This window comes from Kogia breviceps, chromosome 14 (assembly GCF_026419965.1).
Source record: "Kogia breviceps isolate mKogBre1 chromosome 14, mKogBre1 haplotype 1, whole genome shotgun sequence".
Lineage (NCBI taxonomy): Eukaryota > Metazoa > Chordata > Mammalia > Artiodactyla > Physeteridae > Kogia > Kogia breviceps.
In genome coordinates this window covers 28,214,896-28,238,499 of record NC_081323.1, presented here as the reverse complement: position 1 = coordinate 28,238,499, position 23,604 = coordinate 28,214,896, and the positions used below count along the sequence as shown (strand labels likewise).

The window sequence follows — 23,604 nt, the reverse complement described above, 5'->3', positions numbered from 1 at the left end:
GTATGGATATACTATAATGAATTCATCCATTCACCAGTTAACAGGCACTTGGGTTGTTTCCAGTTTCAAGCTATTATGAATAATGCATGCAAGTTTGTGTGTGGATGTAGTTTTCATTTCTCTTGGGTCAATACATAGGACTGGGATTGCTGGTTCCATCTAAGTTCCTCTTTAATTTTATAAGATGTTGCCGTACTTTTTTGCCAAAGTGTCTATACCGTTTTACATTCCTACCAGTGAGATATGGAGGTTCCAGTTTCTCTGCATTGTCACCAACACTTGGTATCATCAGGCATTTTTTCATGACATCCCCTCTTTACCATTTTAATGTCTGTAGGATCTGTAGTGTGACTGCCTCTTTTGTTCCAGATGTTTGTAATTTGTGTTCTCAGTTTCCTCTCTCTCTCTCTCATCCTCTCTCCCGCCTTTTCTCTCTTTTTCTCAGTCTCTCTCTCCAGCTAGAGACTTATAATTTTTTTTTTTTTTTTTTTTTTTTTGCGGTATGCGGGCCTCTCACTGTGGCCTCTCCCGTTGCGGAGCACAGGCTCCGGACGTGCAGGCTCAGTGGCCATGGCTCACGGGCCCAGCCGCTCCGTGGCGACTGGGGCATGAACCCCTGTCCCCTGCATCAGCAGATGAACTCTCAACCACTGCGCCACCAGGGAAGTCCTGAGACTTATAGTTTTTTTAAAAATTATTTATTTATTTATTTTTGGCTGTGTTGGGTCTTCGTTGTGTGTGGGCTTTCTCTAGTTGTGGTGAGGGGGGCTGCTCTTCATTGTGGTGCATGTGCTTCTCGTTGTGGTGGCTTCTCTTGCTGTGGAGCACGGGCTCTAGGTACACAGGCTTTAGTAGTTGTGGCACAGGGGCTCAGTATTTGTGGCTCACGAGCTCTAGAGCACAGGCTCAGTAGTTGTGGCTCATGGGCTTAGTTGCTCCTTGGCATGTGGGATCTTCCCAGACCAGGGCTCAAACCTCAAACCTGTGTCCCCTGGATTGGCAGGTGGATTCTTAACCACTGCACCACCAGGGAAGTCCCGTAGAGACTTGAAACTTTTATTGATCTTTTCAGAGAACTAGCTTCTGGTTCATTGATTTTCTCTATTTTTTGGTTTTATTTTTTGGAATTTTCCTCTTTATTGTTTCCTTTCTTCTCTTTGTTTTCGATTTTATTTAATATTCTCTTTCTGATTTCTTAAGGTGAGAATTCAAATCTTTGATTTAAAATTTTTCTTCTTTTTAAAAAGAGACTACAATTTTATCTCTAAGAACTTCTTTAGCAATATTCCACAAATTTATGTAAGTTGTATTTTTATTATAATTCAGTTTAGTTTTATTAAAATTTTATTAAAGTATATTTTCTAACATCCCTGTGATTTCTCCTTTGACCTATGATTTATTTATAGGTTGGTTGTTTAATTTCCAAATATATGGGGTTTCCTTTATCTTATTGTTACTCATTTATAATTTTATTCCATTATAGTCAGAGAACATACCCGGTATGATTTGAGTTATTTTCAGTCAATGAAAATTGTTTTATGGCCCAGTATATAGTCTAACCTGGAAAACATCTCAGCTGCACTTAAAAGTGTGTTCTGTCATTGTGGGTATTCTATAAATATCAATGAAGTCAAAGTGTAATGTTGCACAGATCTTATATGTTTTTGCTGATCATATTCTAATCTGATAAATGCTGAGAAAGGGGTATTAAAACCTCCAACAATGATTCTGGAACTGTTTACTTCTGTCTTTAATTCTGTCACTTTTTGCATCATGTATTTTGTTAAGCACATAAACATTTTTTATTATGTCTTCCTGGTGAATCTAACCTTTATCATTATGAAATTTCCCTCTTTATCTCTTGTAATACATTTTTTCCCCTAAACTTGTGTTATCCTATATTGATACAGAACCACTCCAGCCTTCTTTTTTATTGTTTACATGGAATATTTTTATCTATGTATTTATTTCCAGCCTCTATAGTTGCACCTTGTCTGTGGCTTCCATATAGTTGTTTTTCCTTTTTATTTTTTAAAATTTAAAATTTTGGGGATTTTTTTGTTTTTCCTTTAAAAAAATCCATTGTGATAATTTCTGCCTTTTAAGTGGAATGTTTTATCCATCAGAGGTTAATGTAATTATTGGTATGTTTGGTTTTTGATCTACCTTTTTTTTTTTTTTTTGCTGTACGCGGGCCTCTCACTGTTGTGGCCTCTCCCGTTGCGGAGCACAGGCTCCGGACGCGCAGGCTCAGCGGCCATGGCTCACTGGCCCAGCTGCTCCACGGCATGTGGGATCTTCCCGGACCGGGGCACGAACCCGTGTCCCCTGCATCGGCAGGCGGACTCTCAACCACTGCGCCACCAGGGAAGCCCTGATCTACCATTTTATTATTGATTATTGAGTTTTAGTTTTCCCATCTGTTTTGTTTCCTTTGTTCCTACTTTCTTGCCTTTGGGGGGTTTTGGAATACTTTTTAGAATTATATTTTAATTTTCTTGTTGGCTTTTTAGCTGTATTTCTTGGCATTATCTTTTAGTAGTTGCCCTAATGATTAAAATATACATTTTTAACTTTTTAGTCTAATTAGTTATTATTGTACCACATCAGGTTAAATACAGAAATCTTGCAACTATAGAGGTTCATACCCTTTCCCCCATCCTTTATGTTACAGTTACACATATTACACCTTTATACATCATAAACCCTTCAAGAATGTTGTGGTTTGTTTTAAACAATTGTATGGCTTATAAAGAAATTAAGAGAAAAAAATATATATATACACATTCACACACATATACGTATGAATGTATATATGTATAACTGAATCATTGTGCATTTCAATGAAAGGTCTGAAGGCTTTGTATTTAGAAACCCAGATTAGCAAGTTTTGTATCAAAACCCTGCTTTAACAGCAGGATAAATTGAAATTTCAGTCTGAAGGAAAAGTTTCCAAAGCGTTTCTCCTTTGATTTTATCCCAAAGAGTCTTCCTTTAATTGCACATAAATGGGGCAGGATAAGTATATACAAAAGGGGTCTTCTTTCTCAGAATCTGTGGATGTTGGGAGCTGGTGTAGCTTCTTTCTGGATAGATGTATATTTTAGGACAACAGAGCAGTCCCTGAAGTAAAACAGGATACACTGGGCGCATAGTTTTCTTTGAGGAAAAATTGTCCTTAGTAAACACTTTCTATAATACGTGCACACATTCCATTATCAGTGGAGTCAGTTATTCATTGATCGATTGATTCATTCAGTAACTACTTGAATGGCTCCCAGGTGCCAGTGTCCCAGGTCCTGTGCTTGTGGGGAAAAGTGTGAAATGAGAGTCCTTTCCCTTCAGGAAATCAGGTCTAGTGAGAAAGAAGCTGACACAGGGAGCCTGACCCTGTGCTGAGCACTCCTGCGGACTGCGCTGCGCTTAACCGGGTGAAATCCCGCCGCAGGAACGCCCTGTGAGGGAGCCACTGTGTTGAAGGGGCTGCATGGAGTCGTGGATGAAAGCCAGGCTATAGCGTAGAGTCGGCTGGCCTGGGTTCAGATCGCGGGGCTCACCCCCTCGGTGCCTCGCTTTCCCTCATCTGTAAACAGAGCTGACCAGGGCGCCCGCGTGCCAGCTCTGCCGTGGGGTTTAGCAGGTTTAGCAACGGGAGCAAAGATTCTAGTCCAGGTCCGCCTGCCAGAGTCTCAGAAAGTCTCACGAGACAATCCCAACTCCCTCCCCCAAAGAAAATAATTCTTCTCCTGTGTCAGGAGTGACAAGTAAGTTGACATTTCCAGATGGAAACCAGAGTCCAAAGGAGAGAGGATGAGCCTCAGCCGTGACCCCTCAGGCCGCCCCCTCTCCTTAGGCTTTTTCTCTAGTAACATCCTCACAGTGAGGGCAGTGGGCACGCTGCCTTTGGCGTCCCAGGTAACGGGGGCTTCAAGATATGTGAGGCACCAGTTTCATCGACTTTCCATGAAGGAGCGCATGCTCTTTGTTCTAATTTATTCACTGGTGAAGCTCATCATAGTTTTGCTCTTTAGGGCAGAAGTACCGTATTTCCAGGGTTTGCACTGGTTTGGGGCTTCCTTCTCTTCTGGATTGGGAGAGGGATTGGAGTATTGACCCGCCTGTATGGCCCTGTGTCCACCCGTCCACATGAGAGCAGGGGAAGCTTGCTTCTGAGCTTGATATGGAGCCTCCATGGGGGTTTTAACACAGCTTCTCTGTTCCTCAGGGCGCCCCCAGAGCCAGGCTCCTCACTTCCACAGCCTTGCTGAAATCGCTTCTTGGGATTTGGGTCCTAGCACCTATTTCCCTAAGAATCTGCAGACAGAGATCATTAGTTCTCTCAAATTGAGAAGGTCTCTCATTGCTGTTTTCATCTGCATTTTTTGAGGTTAAACCTTTTCACTCATCTACTGACTCCTGGTGTTTTCTTCTTTTATGAATTGTCTGCTTACCTTTTTAATGAAACACTCAGAATTATTTATTGAAGTAAGGGTCACATATAAATAATGCAAGAGGTTTTGTGTGAAGGGTTAGTCTCCCTTCCCATCCTAGTCCCATGGCTCCTACCCCCAGAAGTAATCATTGTTATCAAGTATCACTGTGACTTTCTGAGGTCTTCTTTCAGCCATTCAATGCATTAATAAGTAACTGGTAGTTTAATATGAATACAGACCCAGTTCTTTGCTCCTAGCAGTGTATCTCGTTAGTAACCTCCTCATTTTTTCTGCTGTCTGTATGTCCCATGGTGGGTTTAGACCATCCCCTGGTGCTGGATATTTAGGGCTGGCTGTTGCCAGTTATTTCCTCTAAAACCACAATCCTGCAGGGAATGGTCTTGAATATACTTCTTTGTGAATTTGTCCATCTGTAGGATAAATTCTAGAAGGTAGAATTACAGGGTCAGAGGGTATGGGCATGTGTTCTTTGGATGGCTGCAGATTGTATGGTATGAGCGTAATTTGTATGGGAAAATTGTGTCTCTGATATTCATGAAAATATAAAAGTATTTTCTATCCTCTAGCCTGGCGTTGCAACTTACTACTCCATTTGTTATAAATGTGGAGCCAGCAATCACCCATCTGCACGATTCTGTGGCTCCTGTGGTATTTACGTGAAGTCCTTGGCCAGACCTAGTGTGGAGAACAGCTTGGCTCCAGCTGCTGGAGAACCTGGCCCTTTTGCTGAGGTGAGGCCCCTCCATGGTAGTAAGAACTGGACCCAGGAAGGGGTTGTGACTCTGAATTTGTATTCTCGACCCTGTGAGCCAACCCAGGGGAAGAGAGCCGAAACACTTAGACCTTGCTCATGGACTTTCAACTGGGTGTGTAAATAACTTCAACCACGTTATGTTTTAAACACTCGAGTGATTTCTGCAGAATTCAAAGATGTAAATATGCATTTATCTGTAGTAAATCGAGGTCTAACTGCGTGTGCAAGGTAATAGATGGATGTCATTAGGGAGCTTTAAAATACATGGGATAGAATGTATTCTCGTCTCATGAATTTCTTGAGTAGCATGCCAAGAACTTTCCCCCTGCTCTTGTATATTTTAGAAAACTTATATTGGGTTCGTAAAATTGCTTTCGCCACTTATAACAACTGGGCATATTTGAGGAAAATCTCACAAGGTTATTTTCAGAAGGACTTAATCTGTAACCAGCTTTGTGTTAGACTTCTATGAATTTGTCTAAGCTACAGAAAGACTTTTCGGGTTTCTTCTCTTCTTTAGATTCTTCAAATCTCTTCATTAGAAGAATTTGAAGATTGATGATTGTTAGAGAGAATGCACGTGCACTCAGCAACTTTGCATTCATTTTTAGGGAGTTCATGGTTTCTTAACCCAAATGAAAACACTTGCAGATCCCGGACTGCCAATAACCGAGGTGGCACCTTTGTGCAAATGAGACATGGTGTTTTTTTTCTCAAGATAATTGACTGCCATCTGCTGGAAATTGATTGTAATTTACTAATTTTGTTAGACATTTTCTTTTACCATAAAAATTGTCCTAATAAATATGCAAACATACAATGTCCACTATGTGAATATTACCCCTTTAGATGCAGTGCTTTTGTGCACTGTGCAACATACATATCCTTGCATGGTGCTCCTCTCAGGTCCCCAGGCCCAGATGCAGGAGAGTGTCTCAGAGAAAATGTTGGTGCCCAGTAGTTGAGTGTGGATGGGTAGTAAAGTCTATGCTCCTCTGGATTGTAGAGCTGAGAGGATAGATTTCCAGACCTCAGGCGGCAGGACAGGGAGCATCAGTTGATTTGACGAATTTGAGACAGTCAGTGGACAAGGGATGGGGCTGGCTTCAGGGCTCAGGCTGGGAGTTGCTGGGAAAAACAAGCAAAGAAGGGGAGGCAGGGCCTGAAAACCCCTTTTAGTTCAAAGTACAGTGTTTTGGAGATACTTTTACTCCTGATTAGAATTGTTGTTTTCTGTGATAAAATGGAGAATTAATTAATTTATATTATAGTTTTTTTTTTAATGTTTTTTGCCTTGCTCATACAGCCTCGATCTGCCTGGCAGCCCCTAAATGTTCCTTTGCTCAAGCCTGATGCTGGGCCTAAGAAGGATGTGGGCACACAGACCACTGGCCTGTTCTACCCATCTGGGACCCTCCTGGCAAAAAAGGAACTGGAAATGGCTTCTCAGAAGCAGAGGCAGGAGAAAATGAGTGACCGTAAACCTCTCCTCACAGCCGTCAGCCCAGGGAGAGGTGAGACACTCTCTCCTCTCAGAAGAGAACCCACTCTTTCCCTGAAAGAAAATTCTGTTTTTTATCTTCCTTTAGATTCATTTTTATGTACAAGAAGTGCCTTTATTTTTCTTTTTTTAAGTAATTTTGCTTTGTATGAGTAATAGCACTTCCTTAAACTTTTAGCATGTTTTGACTCTTAGCCTCGTTGTCATGTTGGTAAATGAAGTTGCACATAAGAATGTGTACTACTAACACAGAAATGTGCTTAGTCTGTGTCATTACTGCTAGCTGCCATAATCTCTTTTTCTATTGTGGCAAATGCACATGACATAAAATACACCATCTTAACCATTTTAAAGGGTACAATTCAGTGGCATTTAGTACATGAGCAGTACACCCATCACCACTGCATTTCTAGAACCTTTTCATCCCCCCAGAAGTAAACCCTGTACATCCTCCTCCCAAGGGTGTAACGATCACTTATCTACTTTCTGTCTTTATGGATTTGCTTATTCTGGACATATAAGTGGAAGCATATAATATGATCTTTTGTAACCGGCTTCTTTCACTTAGTATGATGTTTTCAAGTTTTGTCCGTGTAACATGTTTTCAGTACTTCATTCTTTTTTTTTTTAATAGCTCAGTGATGTTCTATTGTGTGGATATATGACATTTGTTTGTATGTTCATCAGTAATAGACATTTGAGTTGTGTCCAGCTTTGTGTGTATGTGTGTGTGTGAACAGGTTTGACTGTTAAGAATAGTGGTGCTCTGAACATTCACGTAGAGATTTTTCTGTGGCATATATTTTCATTTCTCTTGGGTATGTACATAGGAGTGCAATTGCTGGGTCAAATGGTAATGTATTTAACTTTCTGAGGAACTTCTGGACTTTTTTCCAACGTGGCTGCACTATTTTACATTCTGACTGGCAGTGTATGAGGGTACCGATTTTTCCATCTTTTTTTTTTTTTTTTTTTTTTGTGGTGGTACGCGGGCCTCTCACTGTTGTGGCCTCTCCCGTTGCGGAGCACAGGCTCCAGATGCACAGGCTCAGCGGCCATGGCTCACCGGCCCAGCCGCTCCGCGGCATGTGGGATCTTCCTGGACCAGGGCACGAACCCGTGTCCCCTGCATCGGCAGGCGGACTCTCAACCACTGCGCCACTAGGGAAGCCCGATTTTTCCATCTTTATCAGCACTTGTTATTATCTGACATTTTCATTACAAGCATCCTAGTGGGTGTGGAGCAGTGTCTCATTATGGTGTTGATCAGCATTTCCCTGATGACTAATGATGCTGAGCATCATTTCATCTGAGTTACCTGATTTATTAGCATCCAGTTGTCCACAGTATCCCTTTATAATCCTTTTTATTTCAATAAGGTTGGTGGTAATATCCCCTATTTAATTTCTGATTCTAGCAATTTGAGTCACTTCTCTTTTTCTTGGTGAGTGTAGATAAAGATTTGCCAATTTTGCTGATCTCTTTTTAAGAACCAACTTCGGGTTTTGTTGATTTTTTTGTATTGCTTTTCTGTTCTGTCTTTCGTTAATTTCCACTCTAATCTTCATTATTTCCTTATTTCTTCTTGCTTTAGGTGGAGTTTGCTCTTTTTCTAGTTTCTCAAGGTCAAAGGTTCAGGTCTTTTTTTTTTTTTTTTAGGTGAAATTATTTATTTATTTATTTTGTGGGGTTCAGGTCTTGATTTGAGACCTACCTTCTTTTTTAATGTAGGCATTTACAACTATAAATTTCCCTGTGAGTGCTGCTTTCACTGCATCCCATAAGTTTTGGTGTTGTATCTTCTTCATTTTCTTTAAACAATGAATTTTCTAGTTTCCCCTGTGGTTTCTTCTTTGACCCACTGGTTGTTTAAGAATTATTTAATTTCCAAATATTTGTGAGTTCCCCAAATTTCTGTCTGCTATTGATTTCTAGTTTCATTCTATTGTGATCAGAAACATACTTTGTATGATTTTAACCCTTTTAAATGCATTGAGACTTGACATGACCTAACATATGATCTATCCTGGAGAATGTTCCATGTGCCCTTGAGAAGAATATATATTATCTTTGGGGTGGAATATTCTGTAGATGTCCATTAGGTCCTGCTAGTTTAGAGTGCTGTTCAAGTGTTCTATTTCTTGCTGACCTTCTGCCTAGTTGTTCTATCCATTTTGAAAATGGAGTATTAAAGTATCCAGCCATTATTGCTGAGTTGTCTATTTCTCCCATCATTTCCCTCAGTTTTTGCTTCATGTATTTTGGTTATCTGTTATTAGGTACATACTTACAATTGTTTATAATTGTTATACCTTCATGATACCCTTTTTCATTATAAAATGTCCCTATTTTTATCTAGTAACATTTTATTTGGTCTTAAAATCTATTTTGTCTGGTATTAGTATAGCTAGTCCAGCTTTCTTGTGGTTGCTGTTTGCATGATATATATATTTCCATATTTTTTACTTTTAATCTGTTTGTATCTTTGAATCTAAAGTATCTAAAATCTCTGTTTTTTGATTGGGTTGTTAAATTCATTCACATTTAATGTTATTGATAAAGTTGGATTTGTGTCTTCCATTTTACTCATTCTTTTCTAAATGTGTCTTTTTGTTCCCTTATTCCTCCTGTACTGCTTGCTTTTGTGTTGCATATTTTCTAATGTAAGATTTGAATGTTTAGCGGGTTTTTTCCCCTATATATTGGGTTGGCCAAAACGTTCATACAGGTTTTTCCATACCAGCTTATTCCCTTAGTTGTTGCTCTAGGGCTTACATTTTACATCTTTTGTGTGTGTGTAATTTTTATTTATTTTAATTTTGGCTGCATTGGGTCTTCGTTGCTGCCTGGGCTTTCTCTAGTTGTGGTGAGCGGGAGCTACTCTTCATTGTGGTATATGGGCTTCTCATCGTGGTGGCTTCTCTTGTTGCGGAGCACAGGCTCTAGGTGCATGGGCTTCAGTAGTTGTGGCATGCAGCCTCAGTAGTTGTGGCTCGCGGACTCTAGAGCCCAGGGTCAATAGTTGTGGCACACAGGCTTAGCTGATCCTCAGCATGTGGGATCTTCCTGGACCAGGGCTTGAACCTGTGTCCCCTGCATTAGCAGGCAGATTCTTAACCAGTGCACCACCAGGGAAGCCCCTTACCTTACACATCTTATCAGAATATGTTTCAGATTTATAGTAATTTAATTCCAGTGTTACACAGAAATGCTACTCCTATATAGCTCTGTTCTTTCTTCCTGGTTTTATAGGTATATATAACAACAATGCCTACATATATATATTACATCTATATATGTTGCAAACCCAACAAAACACTGTTATATTTATTACTTTATATAACTTTATGTCTTTTAAAAATGCTGAAAGAAGAAAGAACTACAGTTGACCCTTGAGCAACATGGGTTTGAACTGTGTGGGTCTGTTATATGTGGATTTTTTTTTTTTCACTGTATGCTTACTTCAGTACTACATGATCCACAGTTGGTTGAGTGCACGGATGTGGGACCATGGATACGGAGGGCCAACTCTAAAGTTATATACAGATTTTCAACTGCATGGGGGGTTGGTGCCCATAACCCCTGTGTTGTTCAAGGGTCAACTGTATAATATATTTATGGCTTTTGTTATGTTAGCCTCCTTTCTTCCCATTTCTAGCTGGTTTTGTTTACTCCTGTGGATTTGAGTTACCATCTGGAGCCATTTCCTTAGCCCAATCAAGCTTTGCACCTGTCCACCTCTTTTGTGCTGTTATTGGCCAAGATATTACATTTCTATATGTTATAGGACAAATACTACACCGATATACATATTATTTTATGGAAAATATTTTTATATTTGTTAGGAGAAGAAAAGAAATAGGCATTTATAATGTCTTTTATAGTTACATGGTTACTTTATCAGTGCTCTTTGTTTTTTTGTGTGTATGGATTCACATTACTGTCTGGAGTCATTTGCTTTGAGCCTGAAAAACTTTCTTTAGTGTCTCTTATAGGATGGTCTGCTAGCAATGACTTCCCTCAGTTTTTTAGTGTCTGGTAATGTCTTCGTTTTGCCTTCATTTTTTATTTTTTTTGGCCGTACACGGACCTCTCACTGTTGTGGCCTCTCCTGTTGCAGAGCACAGGCTCCGGACACGCAGGCTCAGCGGCCATGGCTCACAGGCCCAGCTGCTCCTCTGCATGTGGGATCTTCCCGGACCAGGGCACGAACCCGTGTCCCCTGCATCAGCAGGCGGACTCTCAACCACTGTGCCATCAGGGAAGCCCTTTGCCTTCATTTTTGAAAGATAACTTCTGGGAATAGGATTCTTGGTTGACAGGTTTTTTTTTTTTCCTTTGAGCACTTTGAAAATGATATCCCACTGTCTTCTGGCCTCCATGATTTCTGGTGAGAAATCTGCTGTTAATCTCTTGCAGATCCCTTGTATGTGATGAGTCACTTCTCTCCTGCTGCTCTCAAGATTCTCTGTTTTTGTCTCTTAAAAGTGTATCTTTTGGTGTGGACCCTACTTGGAATTTGTTGAGCTGCTTGGATGTGTAAATTCACACCTTTCATCAAATTTGGGAAGTTTGGGGCCATTATTTCTTCAAATATTTTTTCTGTATTTTGCTCTGTCACCTCTTCTGGGATTCTCATTATGCATATGTTGGTATGCTTGATAGTTTCCTGCAGGTTTCTTAGGCTCTGTTCATTTTTCTTCATTCTTTTTTTGTCTCTGTTTTTTGCATTGCATAATATCTGTTGATCTGTTTCTGAATTTGCTAATTCTTTCTTTTGCCAGTTCAAATTAACCTCTGAGTCTCTCTAGTGAATTTTTAATTTCAATCATTATGCTTTTCTGCTACACAATGTCTATTTGGTTCTCTTTATATATAATTTCTACATATTTATTGATATTCTGTAATTCATGAGGCACCTTCTTTTACTTCTTCATGCATCATTTCTTTTAGTTCTTTGGATATATTTATAATGGCTGCTTTGAAATCTTTGTTAAATCTCCAACATGTGACCACTCTCACAGTTTCTGTTGCCTGTTTTTTTTCCTGTATATGAATCACAGTTTCTTGTTTCTTTGCATTCTTTTTTTGTCTCTTAATTTTTCTTTTTTCTTTTTGGAACCTGGACATTTAAAATAACATATTTTAGCAACTCTGGGTACTGACCTCGCCTCCAGGCTTGTTACTGTTATTTGCTTGTCTGTTTGTTTAGTGACCAGCTGGACCAGGTTCCTGAGCTCTGTCTCACCCCCACAGTGGGACGCCTCTGAAGTTGCTCCTTGGAGAGTGAGGCCTTGGCCATGCACCCTGTCACCCTAGGATGACCACGATTTTGGCGAGCCTCTTTTTGACCATCTCTTTCCCTGACCATAACCAGCCTTTAAGTTCCACTTATTGCTAGCTGATTGCTTTATTACTTTCCACCACACTCTGTGGGTGTAAATTGCTCTACAGGCTGATCCAATTACTTTTTTTTTTTTTGGATGTGGGCAAATCTCACTTTAATTGCAAATGGCTTCATTTACAGCACATTCAATAATGAACAAACAGGGCTTCCCTGGTGGCGCAGTGGTTGAGCGTCTGCCTGCTGATACAGGGGACGCAGGTTCGTGTCCCGGTGCGGGAAGATCCCACATGCCGCGGAGCGGCTGGGCCCGTGAGCCATGGCCGCTGAGCCTATGCTCTGTAATGTGAGATGCCTGCGTACCGCAAAAAAAAAAAAAATAATAATGAACAAACAGGAGAGCTGTGACTTTTGAACATATGAATATATAAAAGTCCCTTGAAATTCAGGTAGTCAAGATAAGGGCACTTCACAAGGAAAGCACCCCCGCCACCTCCCATTTTTCTGAAGTCTGTTTTACACTCATTTTAAAAGATGACGAGGCATACTCAGAAATTCAAAGTACTAGGATGTGCCTTGCAGGGAGAGAAGAAAACCTTTTTTCAGATTGTTGGGTAAATACATATCAGCAATTCCACTTGACAAAAGCTAATAGATGTCCTCCCTGAGTCAGACTAGGCTCTGAGTGGGGATGGGAAACTGTGAGAAAGGGAGAACCTGATACAACACAGTACCAACCGGTTCCCCTCTAACACACCATTCTGTGACCCCAGACATGGGTGTACAAGAGCAGCGACCAGGGTGGTGACTGACTGTCCTCACTGCCGGGAATTGACAAAGGGTCTCAATTTAGGCTGTGAACAAAATCCTTGACCAGCAAACTCAAATTGTCACTTAATTTAAGTCATAAACTATCTAAGGAAATTCTTGTTTTATTTATGTGTATATATGGACTCCTTACATGATTAACATTCCTTTTCTCCTAAGGGTTTGTTCTATAAACTGGAGTGGCCTAAGGAAAGCATTGTATGATTTTGATTTTATTTTACGCTTTCAAAAGAGAAAGGAGGGAATGGAGAGAAAAGTGTCACAAATTCTTCAACTCTGGGGCTCAGCATGTACAACAGACTCCTTGGACAAAAGGTTCACCCGGATTGTTGGGTAGTTTCAATGCTAGGGGAAGACTAGGGGAGCCCACCCCAAGCCCACAGAAAGAATTCTACAGTTACTTTATCACGGTGGTCTAGCTAAAGCATAGGTTTCAAACTACAGAGAGTTTCAACTTAACATCTAAAATTTTAAATTGTAGCCTTTCAGCAACAAATAAGCTCAGAGAGTTCATCTCAGAAGTAAAATTAAAGACCTATTGCTCTGATGTATGAAAGTCAAGCCATCCCTCTCAGCTATGCCACACTTCCAGGCTTAGGCAGACACATACGGTGGTGGCGGCTCCTTGGCGGCACCATTCACAGTGGCATCATCATACAGGGGTAACAGCACCGTGGCATCATTGCTGGTAACATAAACCAGGACATTAGAGGAGTTCCTGCCCAGTTCCAAACGCAGCTAATCAAGTAACCCTTAAAAGTCAAGATAATGCTGATAAACAGAAGAATAATAGGGACCAAACAGGTAGGATTCACTGACATAATATCATCTTTGTAAGGAAAATCAGGAAGCAGCTGTCATATGTATTCCTGGATGGAGTTTGGATAAACAAGCACAGTGACTGCAACCAAGGTGTTCAGGGCAAAATCAAAGATCTGGTAACAGAAGAATGGGATGATCCAGGCTGCGTATTGCTTGTATGCTCCATAAGTAGCCATTGCACGGATCAGGATCATGAAAGAGAAATTGCTATAGCAACGCACATGTTGGCATCGTCTATGAGCTCCAAGTCACCTCTGAATTCAAAACTTGAAAAGCAATACTGATCTGGATCAGCCAGCGCGCTCAATAGAATCAGCAGTGCCATGGCATTGATGACCAGGTACCAGACGCCAAGCAGGATGGTGCCGGTGCGGACATGGCAGCACAGGCAGCAGCTGTTGGATTAGAACCACGCCCAGGGGGCCACCATCTTCATCGCTTGGGCCGCCAGCGCAGTGGCGCGAGCATGCGCCCAGGTTGGCAGGAGCTTCGCCCGTGTGGGTCTGGGCCCACCGCACGGCTGCTGCCAGCTCCTTAATCCAATTAAATTTGAGATTCTTTATAGGGATAGTTTTTGAGATCAGTGTTTGAGATATTTTTCAGACTTCCGGAGAGCTCTTCTTAGCTGTTTACTTCTGTGGTTCTCTTTGGTAAACTGGCCAGCCTATGGTTTAACTCCTATCTCTAGGCTTCTTTTAATTGCTTTTTACCACATCATTCATTGTTATCCTTAGGCCTGAACTTCCTCAAACTCTTGCCAAAGGAGTGGTTTCCTATGGAGATTTGGAGCTCTCTGTCTTATCTTCCCTTGTGCAAAATATCTGAGCCAATGCTCTGGATCAGGGGGTGGGGACAATGGTGTGTTTCTCTTCAGCGGTTGGGCACTCAGTGAAGGGGGTGCAGCTGTCACCTCTGGTCTTCTTGACTTGCCTCTTCTACTATGAGACCTCTGCTTTACAAATAAGCCAGGACAAGGATGACCTGGACCGCAGTATTCTCAGTGTACCAGACCCAAGGGAGAGCGTCCATCCCATAAATGGTGGCTGGACAGAGGAGGGGGGGGGCCCACTCTTGACTGCATTTGCCCAGAATTTGGTCTCTGCAGCAGGTAATTGGGGTCGGGATGAGAAACATTGAAATCCTGCTTCTTCTGAGAAGATTCCGTAGCTCTCTAGCTGGGAGCTGGGAGCTGGGAGGAGAGGGAGCTGTGTGTTTATGGTTGAACAATGTGGAATGAAGTTTTCATCGTGCTCAGCTGAGAGAGGGAAGGAGCGGGTGGGTCATGGTTCAAACACCACAGACTCTTGCTGTTCTGAGTTTTAGCACAGTTTCTTCTCCAGATGTTTCTGTATTTGCTCTATGTCCCTAGAACCATTTCCAGACACTTTAAATGTTTGTTTATTTTATAGTTCCACGGGGATGAGGTCCCCTGAGTTCCTTGGGCTGCAGAGCTGGGAGTCGTCAGTCATTCCTAGCTCTTCTCTTGCCTCGTGGATTTCCCAGCTGGGAGTCAGGACCCAGTCCATTGTCTTCCAGGCATGAGTGTCCTGGTAGATTGTCCGCAGAGATGGCCAGAATGACCCCTCCCACCCCTGTATGCTGTTTCCCTTCCTTTGGAATCTAGACTGGCCTTGCAAGTTGCTTTGATCAGCAGAAGTAGCAGAAGAGACACGACAGTTCCGGGCCTGGACTTAGGAGGGCTGGGAGCTTGCACTTACTCCCCAGGAAGTGAGTGCCGTGTAAAGAGGTCAGGACAGATCACTGAATGAGGACAGATGCTTCCGGCCCCAGCCAACAGCCGCCACAAAGACTGCTGACGTTTGAGAGGGTGCAGGCAGCAGTCACGGGAAGAGATAGAGCAGGCGGCCCCCAGCTCTGAACCATCTTAGCCGAGGCCTCATCCACAGGGATGAGACCATCTCGGACTCCCAGCCTCAGCTGATGGCTCGGCTGATACCATGTGGGGCAGAGATGAGCCGTTCCTGCTGGGCACTGACCACACCCCGGACCCACAGAAGTGTGAGGCCTCAGGTGGTTGACGTTTTAAACCACGAAGTTCTCGGGCGCTTTGCTTGGCACCAACAGAAAATAGACATGGGTCCTCAGTTCGCTATAGCAGAAGGCAGCCCCTGGAACCCCCTCTTTCATCCCGAGCTGGGAGGGAGCAGACCTCACCCCCCAAAAGAGGACTTATGGTCTTGCCAGGACCTTTTCCAAAAGACCCCCTCACCCCTCCCAGCCTTTCCATGAAGCCCTCCCTGGAGGCTTTTTTGAGAGTTGACACTTGATCTTGGAATTGTACATCTGTTGTAGATTCTCAGTCAGATCTTCGTGTTTAGCATACTCCTGCCTACGTATTTATTTATTTTCTCTGGGTCCACCTGTGAACTCCTCAAGGGCAAGAACTTTGTTCACTGCTGTATCCCCAAACCTCAGATAGTGCATGGCACACAGGAGGTGCTCAGTGTCTGTTTATGGGATGAATGTGCCTATTTTGTGCCAAACCCTGTGCTGGGCTCAGTGCTCCCTCTGGTGTTATGTCAGCTACTCGCAGCCGACTCTCGTAATGCCCAGACCCCTCTGCCCGCCTGATTCAAGCACAGCGTGGTGGTTGGTTCTCCGCATCTTTGCTCGCGTCCCTCATCAGACGTGCCACAGCATCTCTTTGCTTTGCTGCCTCAGAGCAGCAGAAGACTGCCGGTCCACAGGCGGGTGCAGTTCAGAAGTGCTGGAGCTCACACACGGGGCCGGGGGTGGAGAGTGAATGCCTCAGTCCCTCTGTCCAGTGCACAGACCTGGGGTGCGTTCTGCCTGGTTCCTCTTAGGTCCCAGCAGGACGGAGCCCCGCTGCCCATGGCGTTGACCAGCTTTTAACAGATTCTCAATTGACTTCCCTTCCTGCCCTGTCCTGCTGTTTCTGCTCCATCATTCGTGCTTCCCAGCGTCACCTTCAAAAGAAACTACCTGTCCTAAATATGCATCTCAGGCTCTGCTGTCAGGGGAACCCAAACTAAGACACTGAGGTTCTCTTATTTGGTGTCACAATAACGTATGAGGTAAGAGGTATTAGTCCCATTTTATAGGTAGGGAAAGTAAGGCTGAGTAAGAGTTAGATGTCTGGATGACCTTGCAAAAGCCACCCAGTTGCTCTCAGCTTTAGTGTCCTCACTGGTAAAATGATGAGGTGGGATCCGATGCAGGTTTTCATACTCAAGTGGCCACAGAGCAGAGCCAGGAAGTAAAGGCAGGCAGCCAGGCCTGCAAGGGCTGTGGCCGGCTGGAGCGCCCTGCCCCGTCCAAAGCGGACAGCCACCCCTCAGCCCCAGGCAGCCAGGCCCGGCAGAAGGGCAGGCCCAGTGCTGCTGCATCGCCCACCTGCACAGGAGAAAGCAGACTCATGTGAAATCTCTCAAGCCTTAAATGGTGGCAATAAATTCGAATTATTTTAAACCCTGTGCAGACTGAAAGGGGCACAGGAGGCTTTCTGGAGTGATGGGAATGTTCTCCATATCAGTGGGATGTATACACTTGCCAAAACTCAAAATAGGGGCACTTACCTTTAAAATAGGTGCACTTTATTAGTAAGTTGTTTCTCAATATGGTTAATTTTAAAAGAATAAAAGAAAAAGACCCCAGGTATGGCAATCAAAATGCGTTCCTTTGGAATTCTATAATATTCATGGAACTTATTCTAGTACATAGTCGAGGTTCAGAAAGCAAAAACCATCACAGAGTTTGGCAAAGAGAAATGAGCTCTCTGAAAATGCATGTTGCATGCTGACACTTTTCCTCCTTCACCTCAGAAGAATCATCCGTGTGTTTGGGTTTCTCTCCTTCTTTAGGATACTGGAGAAAACAGGTGGACCATATCTCCGCTCACCTCCGGTCTTACGCTCAGAACAACCCTGAATTCCGGGCCTTGATTGCAGAGCCCAGGATGGGAAAGGTGGGTGGCTTCTGAGCAGGACTTCCTCTCTGGAGCATCCTTTGGGATCAGGCTGAGGTTGCCCACACGGACTCTCCTGAAATTGCACTTTGCTTGCCCTTTCTCTTTTTCCTGCCCCGTTTTCCATGCCTCCTCGCCTTATTTGACATCCAGGAAAACTGGCTCAGAGAGATTTGGTGACCTGCCCAAGACTACACTCTGGGTCTCAGGGGATTCAGGATTTGAAGCAGGACTGTCAGACCCCAGGGATACTGCTGTCATAAAGACACACATCTGTGAGAAGACCTTTTCTGTCATGAGACTAAAAGAACCTTTCAAAGTTAGCCTATCCACTCCTCTGCCACCAAGTTAGGCCAACATTGGAACTGTGTCATTGTCAAGTATTGCTAAATTTCCTTTGATAATCTATTTTGGTGGTTTATTAATTACTTGGCATAATCTAGGGTCTCCACACTGTGGCCTGTGGGGCAAACCTGGCCTGCCACCAGTTTTGTAAATCAAGTTTTATTGGATCACAGCTACACTCATTCATTTACTTATTGTCTGTAGCTGCTTTTGTACTGCAATGGCAAGGACTATATGGCCCACAAAACTTAAAATATTTACTATCTGATCCTTAAAGCATTTGCTGAGCCCCACTGATCTAAATTCCTCCTGCTACTTAAAGAGACACCTGCTCACTTGAATACTTGGCCCTTGATTGCCAAGGCCTGGCCCGCCCCCCAGGTCACCTTTTGCCAGGTGATGACTTACAGCCATGTGGCTTCATTAAAGTGTGTCTCTTATAGAGAGTATCAATTTGGGTCTTGCTTTCTTAACCAATCTGGCAGTCTCTGCTCTTTGATTGGAGTATTCAGTTCATTTATAATTAATGGAATTATAGAGAAGGCTGGATTTGTGTCTTCCATTTTGCCATTTGTGTCCTATTTCATCTAGTTTTTGTTTCTCTTTTCCTGCCTTCCTTTGTGGCAATTAAATGTTTGATTAAATGTACAGCTTAGCATCTCAGAATTTCTTGGCTGTGGCTCCGGGCTTTGAGTCCCACACTCATGGTTGTGAATTCTAATACTTTTTTACAAGCTCATCTCTGCTACCGTCCATGAGGATGGCTATGAAGTTAGCATCAGGCTGAATTATATTCAAGTCTCAACCAAGGTGAGTAAAACCACCAGAAGTTATTTATTTCAAAATTGACTGACCTAGTAAATGGTAGCTTATGATTTATTGAAATGCTTCTGCATAATCCATGGACAGGAAGAGTTTAGAATATTATCAAACTTAACTGGAGGCCAGCAATTTCATAGAATTAGATAAATAACTGAGCTAAACCTCAGAGAAGCCAGCTTTCAGGCACATAAAGATGTCATAAGAACAGAAAGAAATTATCACCCACCCTACTGGTCCCGTAGTTCTCAGGTTTATTTATACCCACTGAAGTCTGAGTATAGGCGAAAGACTGACAGAAATGTTTGCTGATGTGTACTTTGACCTCTTTGCCTATAAAAATAAGCCATACTTTGTGGCCATGTCTCCCTTGATCTTCCCTCTCATTTGGTAACTGGAACATTGCCATGGAGCCCATAAGTGTGTGACACACATTAACTGATACAGGCGGCTTTAGTTTCATTGGACAAGAAGTCACAACATACAAAAGGATAATTAATGGATTGAGAAGAGAGTGAAGAGGACAAGGAAAAGGAGGGGAACTCGGGCCTGGCTGTGACCTGGCAGGGTGCTAACGATGTCTCTAAAACTGGGACAGATGCCTGGGCCCTGCCTGACCCACAGGGAGGCTGGGAGTGTCCAGTAGGAAGATACACGTGAATGTGCTTTGTAACCAAGGAAAGCACTAAATGCTGTGTTTTCGGTTGTGCGGCTGCAGCAGAGCTTGGGCGGGGAGGTGCTTCAGGAGAATGGGACTGAGGGACGCAGAACACGGCGAGTCACACCACACAGTTGTCCCCACTTGAGGCTTGGGGGGGAGGGGCATAACCGCTAGGGCAGGTCAGCACCCACCTACTGAGGGCAGCCGGAGACGGGGGTGAACTGTGAGCTGTTAGCAGCCAACGTGGCAGCTGGGATGGTACCTGACTGGTTAAGGGGAACTGGACAGACACAAGAGCATCTGCAATATGCTGTCTATCACGTAGAAGTCGGGGATGTGTCCCAGGTTCTGTGTGTGTTTTTTCTTAGCCTGCGTGTTCTATGCTCAGGAAGTAGCAGGTGGCTCCTGATGGCAGGAACAGGGTGCCATGCTGTGGAACTGGTCCAGGTGGATGCAGAATCATGGGTCTGGCCTGTGTATCACCCATCCTCATTTTATAAACATCCATGTAACCTCATTTTGCTTTGACAACATCTCTTTGAGGCTGGTCATAATATTTCCGCTTTACGGGTGAGGAAACTGAGGCTCAGAGAAGTTAAGCAACTTGCTTCTTCCAAGGCCCCTAAGCTACTAAGTGACCAAACCAGGATACAGACTCTGCAGCCTGAGCCTCCCCATCAGGCCACCCTAATCCCAAGACACGGAGGGTTGTAAGCACGGAGGAACACAGTTACGTATACATTCATTGTATAAAGGGGCTGGGGCAGCCACAGGGAAGGTGGGCTGGCAGGAACCTGTTTGGAGGCTGTTGCAATGATCTCGGTGTGAGAAGAGGGGCCAGAGCGAGGAGTTGCTAAGAGGCAGAATGGACAAAACATCACGATGAGGTGAGGGAGGTGTCTGGAAGCATGGTCACGCTGCAGGCTTGACTGTCTGGGTAGACAGGGCTGTCGTTAACGGAAAGAGGAGCAGGTGAGCAGGGAGATCATTCTGCTGGGACGCCGTGGCCTCATCTTTCATGGTGCTGATGTTTTTTCATTGGTCAGAACCTTTACATGAACAAGGCGGTGAATTTCAGCGACCACTTTCTGAGCAGTGTCACCGAGGGAGGGAACGGGCTGTTTGGCAGCGGGTCCAACCTGGGTGAGTTGTCCCCTTACGGGGACTTTAAAATGGTTGACCAGTTATATATGGATGTTGTTACAGGAAAGTAAATCCTACACGTTCTCATCACGAGGAAAACATTTTTTTTCTATTTCTTTCATTTTGTTTCTGTATGAGATGACGATGTTCACTAAACTTCTTGTGGTCATCATTTCATGGTGTATGTAAGTCAAATCATTCTGCTGTGCCCCTGAAACTCATACAGTGCTGTCTGTCAGTTACATCTCAGTAAACCTGGAAGAAAAACTAATAATTAAAAAAGAAAAACCTAAAGAACCATTGACCAAAAACAACACAGTGACTTGGCAAGGATGGAGAGAACTGCTTAAAATTTGCCAGCCCAGCCAGGCCTCTTACTTTCACGTTCCACCCATGTTTTTCCTCTGGCCACCCCAAAGTCAGGCATGAGACGTTTGCAGTCTTTCACAGTCTTTCACTGGGGAGATAAATTGGGGCAGGGGATGCTCTTTGGGGCCTGAGAACTGTAGCCCCTTTTATTCCCCTCCCTCCTCCCATCTGGTTCTGGACCAAGAAGGACAGCCCCAGGAGTCCTTCGGGCCAGGTTCCATCAAATAGAAATTTCTATAAAAGCCTTTTCCTCCTTCCGACCTCTTGAGGGGGGCATGGCAGGACAGTGGCTCTTTACATGATGGGAGTGGCGGGGGGCTTCACTTTGGTCCTCGACTCCTGTCATTCCAGTGAGTGACTACAGCCAGAGCACCCCAGACACCACGGAGAAAGTCACAAGGACCAAGAATTTCAAGACCAAAACGTTTCAAGAGAAGAAACAGCAGCTTACGGTATGTGTTCTCCTTGATCCTTAGAGCTGTCTTCTTCAGCCTGTGCATCTAATGTTTTATTTTGATATTGTTTAAATGGAAGAATACTTTTTCTGTTCCCTTATTTATTTATTTATTTATTGCGGTACGCGGGCCTCTCACTGTTGTGGCCTCTCGCGTTGCGGAGCACAGGCTCCGGACGCACAGGCTCAGCGGCCATGGCTCACGGGCCTAGCGGCTCCGCGGCACGTGGGATCTTCCCGGACCGGGGCACGAACCCGTGTCCCCTGCATCGGCAGGCAGACTCTTCAACCACTGCGCCACCAGGGAAGCCCTGTTCCCTTTTTTATAGCAGTGTGTTTTTATTTTATGGAGGCAAAACCTTTAAAATCTCTCAAGATTATTCACTGGAATTCTTTTAAAGTTCTCCTCAGTCTCCTGAAACACCTGTTTCCTCTGGGGTCCGTTCTATCTGCTCATCTTTCTCTTTCTTGCTTTTGGTTTGTCTCGAACATGTGATGATCCTTGGTTGTTAGGTCATGTTGATAAACGAAGGGCTAGTTTGATTAGCACGGGTGCCCAGCTGGGTCTGTGGGCCTGCGGTCTCTGTGGGTGGAGGGTCCTCTAAGTTGCCAGCGTGGGAAGGCCTTTCCTCTGCTGGTGAGCGTGGTAGTGGGAGTGCTGTGGTGGTTTCCACTCCTTCCTGGCTCTCCAAACCCGTCCCATGTCTGGGCTCTGCCCTTCGCCCCTCTCTGGCCCAATGCTCCCAGGAGAAGCCTCTGTTAGGCAAATTGTGAACTGTATGGAAAATAGTATTAGAGTTTAAGCAGGGAGCAAAAGCTTCCCGCCCTTCTACTCGGGGGGGCAGGGGGGAGAGCGGGGAGGATGCCGGCCATCCCCATGATTCATGGTAAAGTCCTTTAATAACACGCTGTGGATTCAGCCACACCCAACGCCCGCCCTCCTGCTGGGCTCCCTGGAGAGAACACCTCATAAGTCTGCGGTCTGCAGCTGGTTTTCTTCTTGGCTTTGATTTCCCTGTCAGTCTGATTCCATCCACTTTCAATCTTTGGGATTCTTCGCCATTTCTGATCCATGCATGGTACCCTTTCCCGGTTTCCCCCAGCTGTTAGAGTTTTGTTTTTCACAATTATGGACCATGAATAGTTTTAACGGGAGCTTTGGAGAGACAGTGGGTGCCCTTGCTCACCCACCACCTTGCCCTCCGGTCGGCCTTCTTTGGCTGTGGCAGTGAGCTGGAGGTGGACACAGGGTCAGTTCCCCCCTCCAGCCCGACCACTTCAGTCGCGCGGGGCCCCGGGGCCTCCCGGCACATACACAGGTACCCAGCCTGGTCGGGGGGAGGGGGTTTCTCCACAGGCAGGTGGTCACACTCAGGCTGATTTCGAACACCTTATAAAGCATGCAGCATAAACTTTAGGATTCACCTGGTTGCTTTTCCTTGAAATATTCATAGTAAAACTAGTGTGTGGTTTCTGGGGTTTTATGAGGTTTCTCATTGCATCCCTGTCCTTAATAACATGAAAAAATGTCAGTGTGGTGTCCTTCCCCCAGGCAAGGCCTCAGAGACTGGTGAGATTTACATTAGATGTGTTTATCTGTGCTGCTGGCCATTGAAGACCACACACACACACACACACACACACACACACACACACACACACGCACACACACCCCCCACATCACACACACACATACACGCACACCCCCCCCACACACACACATCACACATACACATCGTGCTCACACTCATCTGTCCCTGGGACTCAGAACTTACCCAGGAGAGGAAACATTTGCCCTGAGGGTTGAGCCTGGACAAGTGGAGCGTGACAGTAAAAAGATTTTGCGGCCGTGGAAACGACCACCTTTTGTGATCCTGCAGCCTGAAAACAGGCTTCTGCTGAAGGAAGTCGGACCAGCAGGGGAAGGAAGAGTGTCTGTGATGGAACAGCTACGTGATGAAGTAAGTGCAGCCCAAGAACACGCCTCCCTGAGGCTCTCAGCCAGGCCTGCCACCCCGACTCTTTCAGATGGAAGTTTTGTTCGATATTGTGATAATCACTGTGCCGCTTAATTTAAAACCGTCTGGAAGTGGGCTAAAGGGCTAGTCAAAAACTGTACATTAATTGTTACCTGTTGCTAATTTTTATAGCAAAGAAAATAGGC

The 23,604-nt window shown here is 44.2% G+C and overlaps 1 protein-coding gene and 1 pseudogene across 3 annotated transcripts in view; one reads left to right on the top strand and one right to left on the bottom strand.

Moving 5' to 3' along the window:
• The window catches only part of DZANK1 (double zinc ribbon and ankyrin repeat domains 1), a 76,564-nt gene that overhangs the window by 42,770 nt on the left and 10,190 nt on the right, over positions 1-23,604 (top strand). For all 3 annotated transcript variants that reach the window (XM_059036319.2, XM_059036320.2, XM_067013783.1), the window contains 7 exons: positions 5,021-5,185; positions 6,515-6,722; positions 17,546-17,649; positions 18,730-18,804; positions 20,521-20,617; positions 21,338-21,438; positions 23,321-23,401. In XM_059036319.2, the coding sequence (XP_058892302.1) occupies positions 5,021-5,185; positions 6,515-6,722; positions 17,546-17,649; positions 18,730-18,804; positions 20,521-20,617; positions 21,338-21,438; positions 23,321-23,401 (831 nt within the window). The remainder of the gene's footprint in view (positions 1-5,020; positions 5,186-6,514; positions 6,723-17,545; positions 17,650-18,729; positions 18,805-20,520; positions 20,618-21,337; positions 21,439-23,320; positions 23,402-23,604) is intronic.
• LOC131740475 (lysosomal-associated transmembrane protein 4B-like) lies at positions 13,476-14,154 on the bottom strand (annotated as a pseudogene).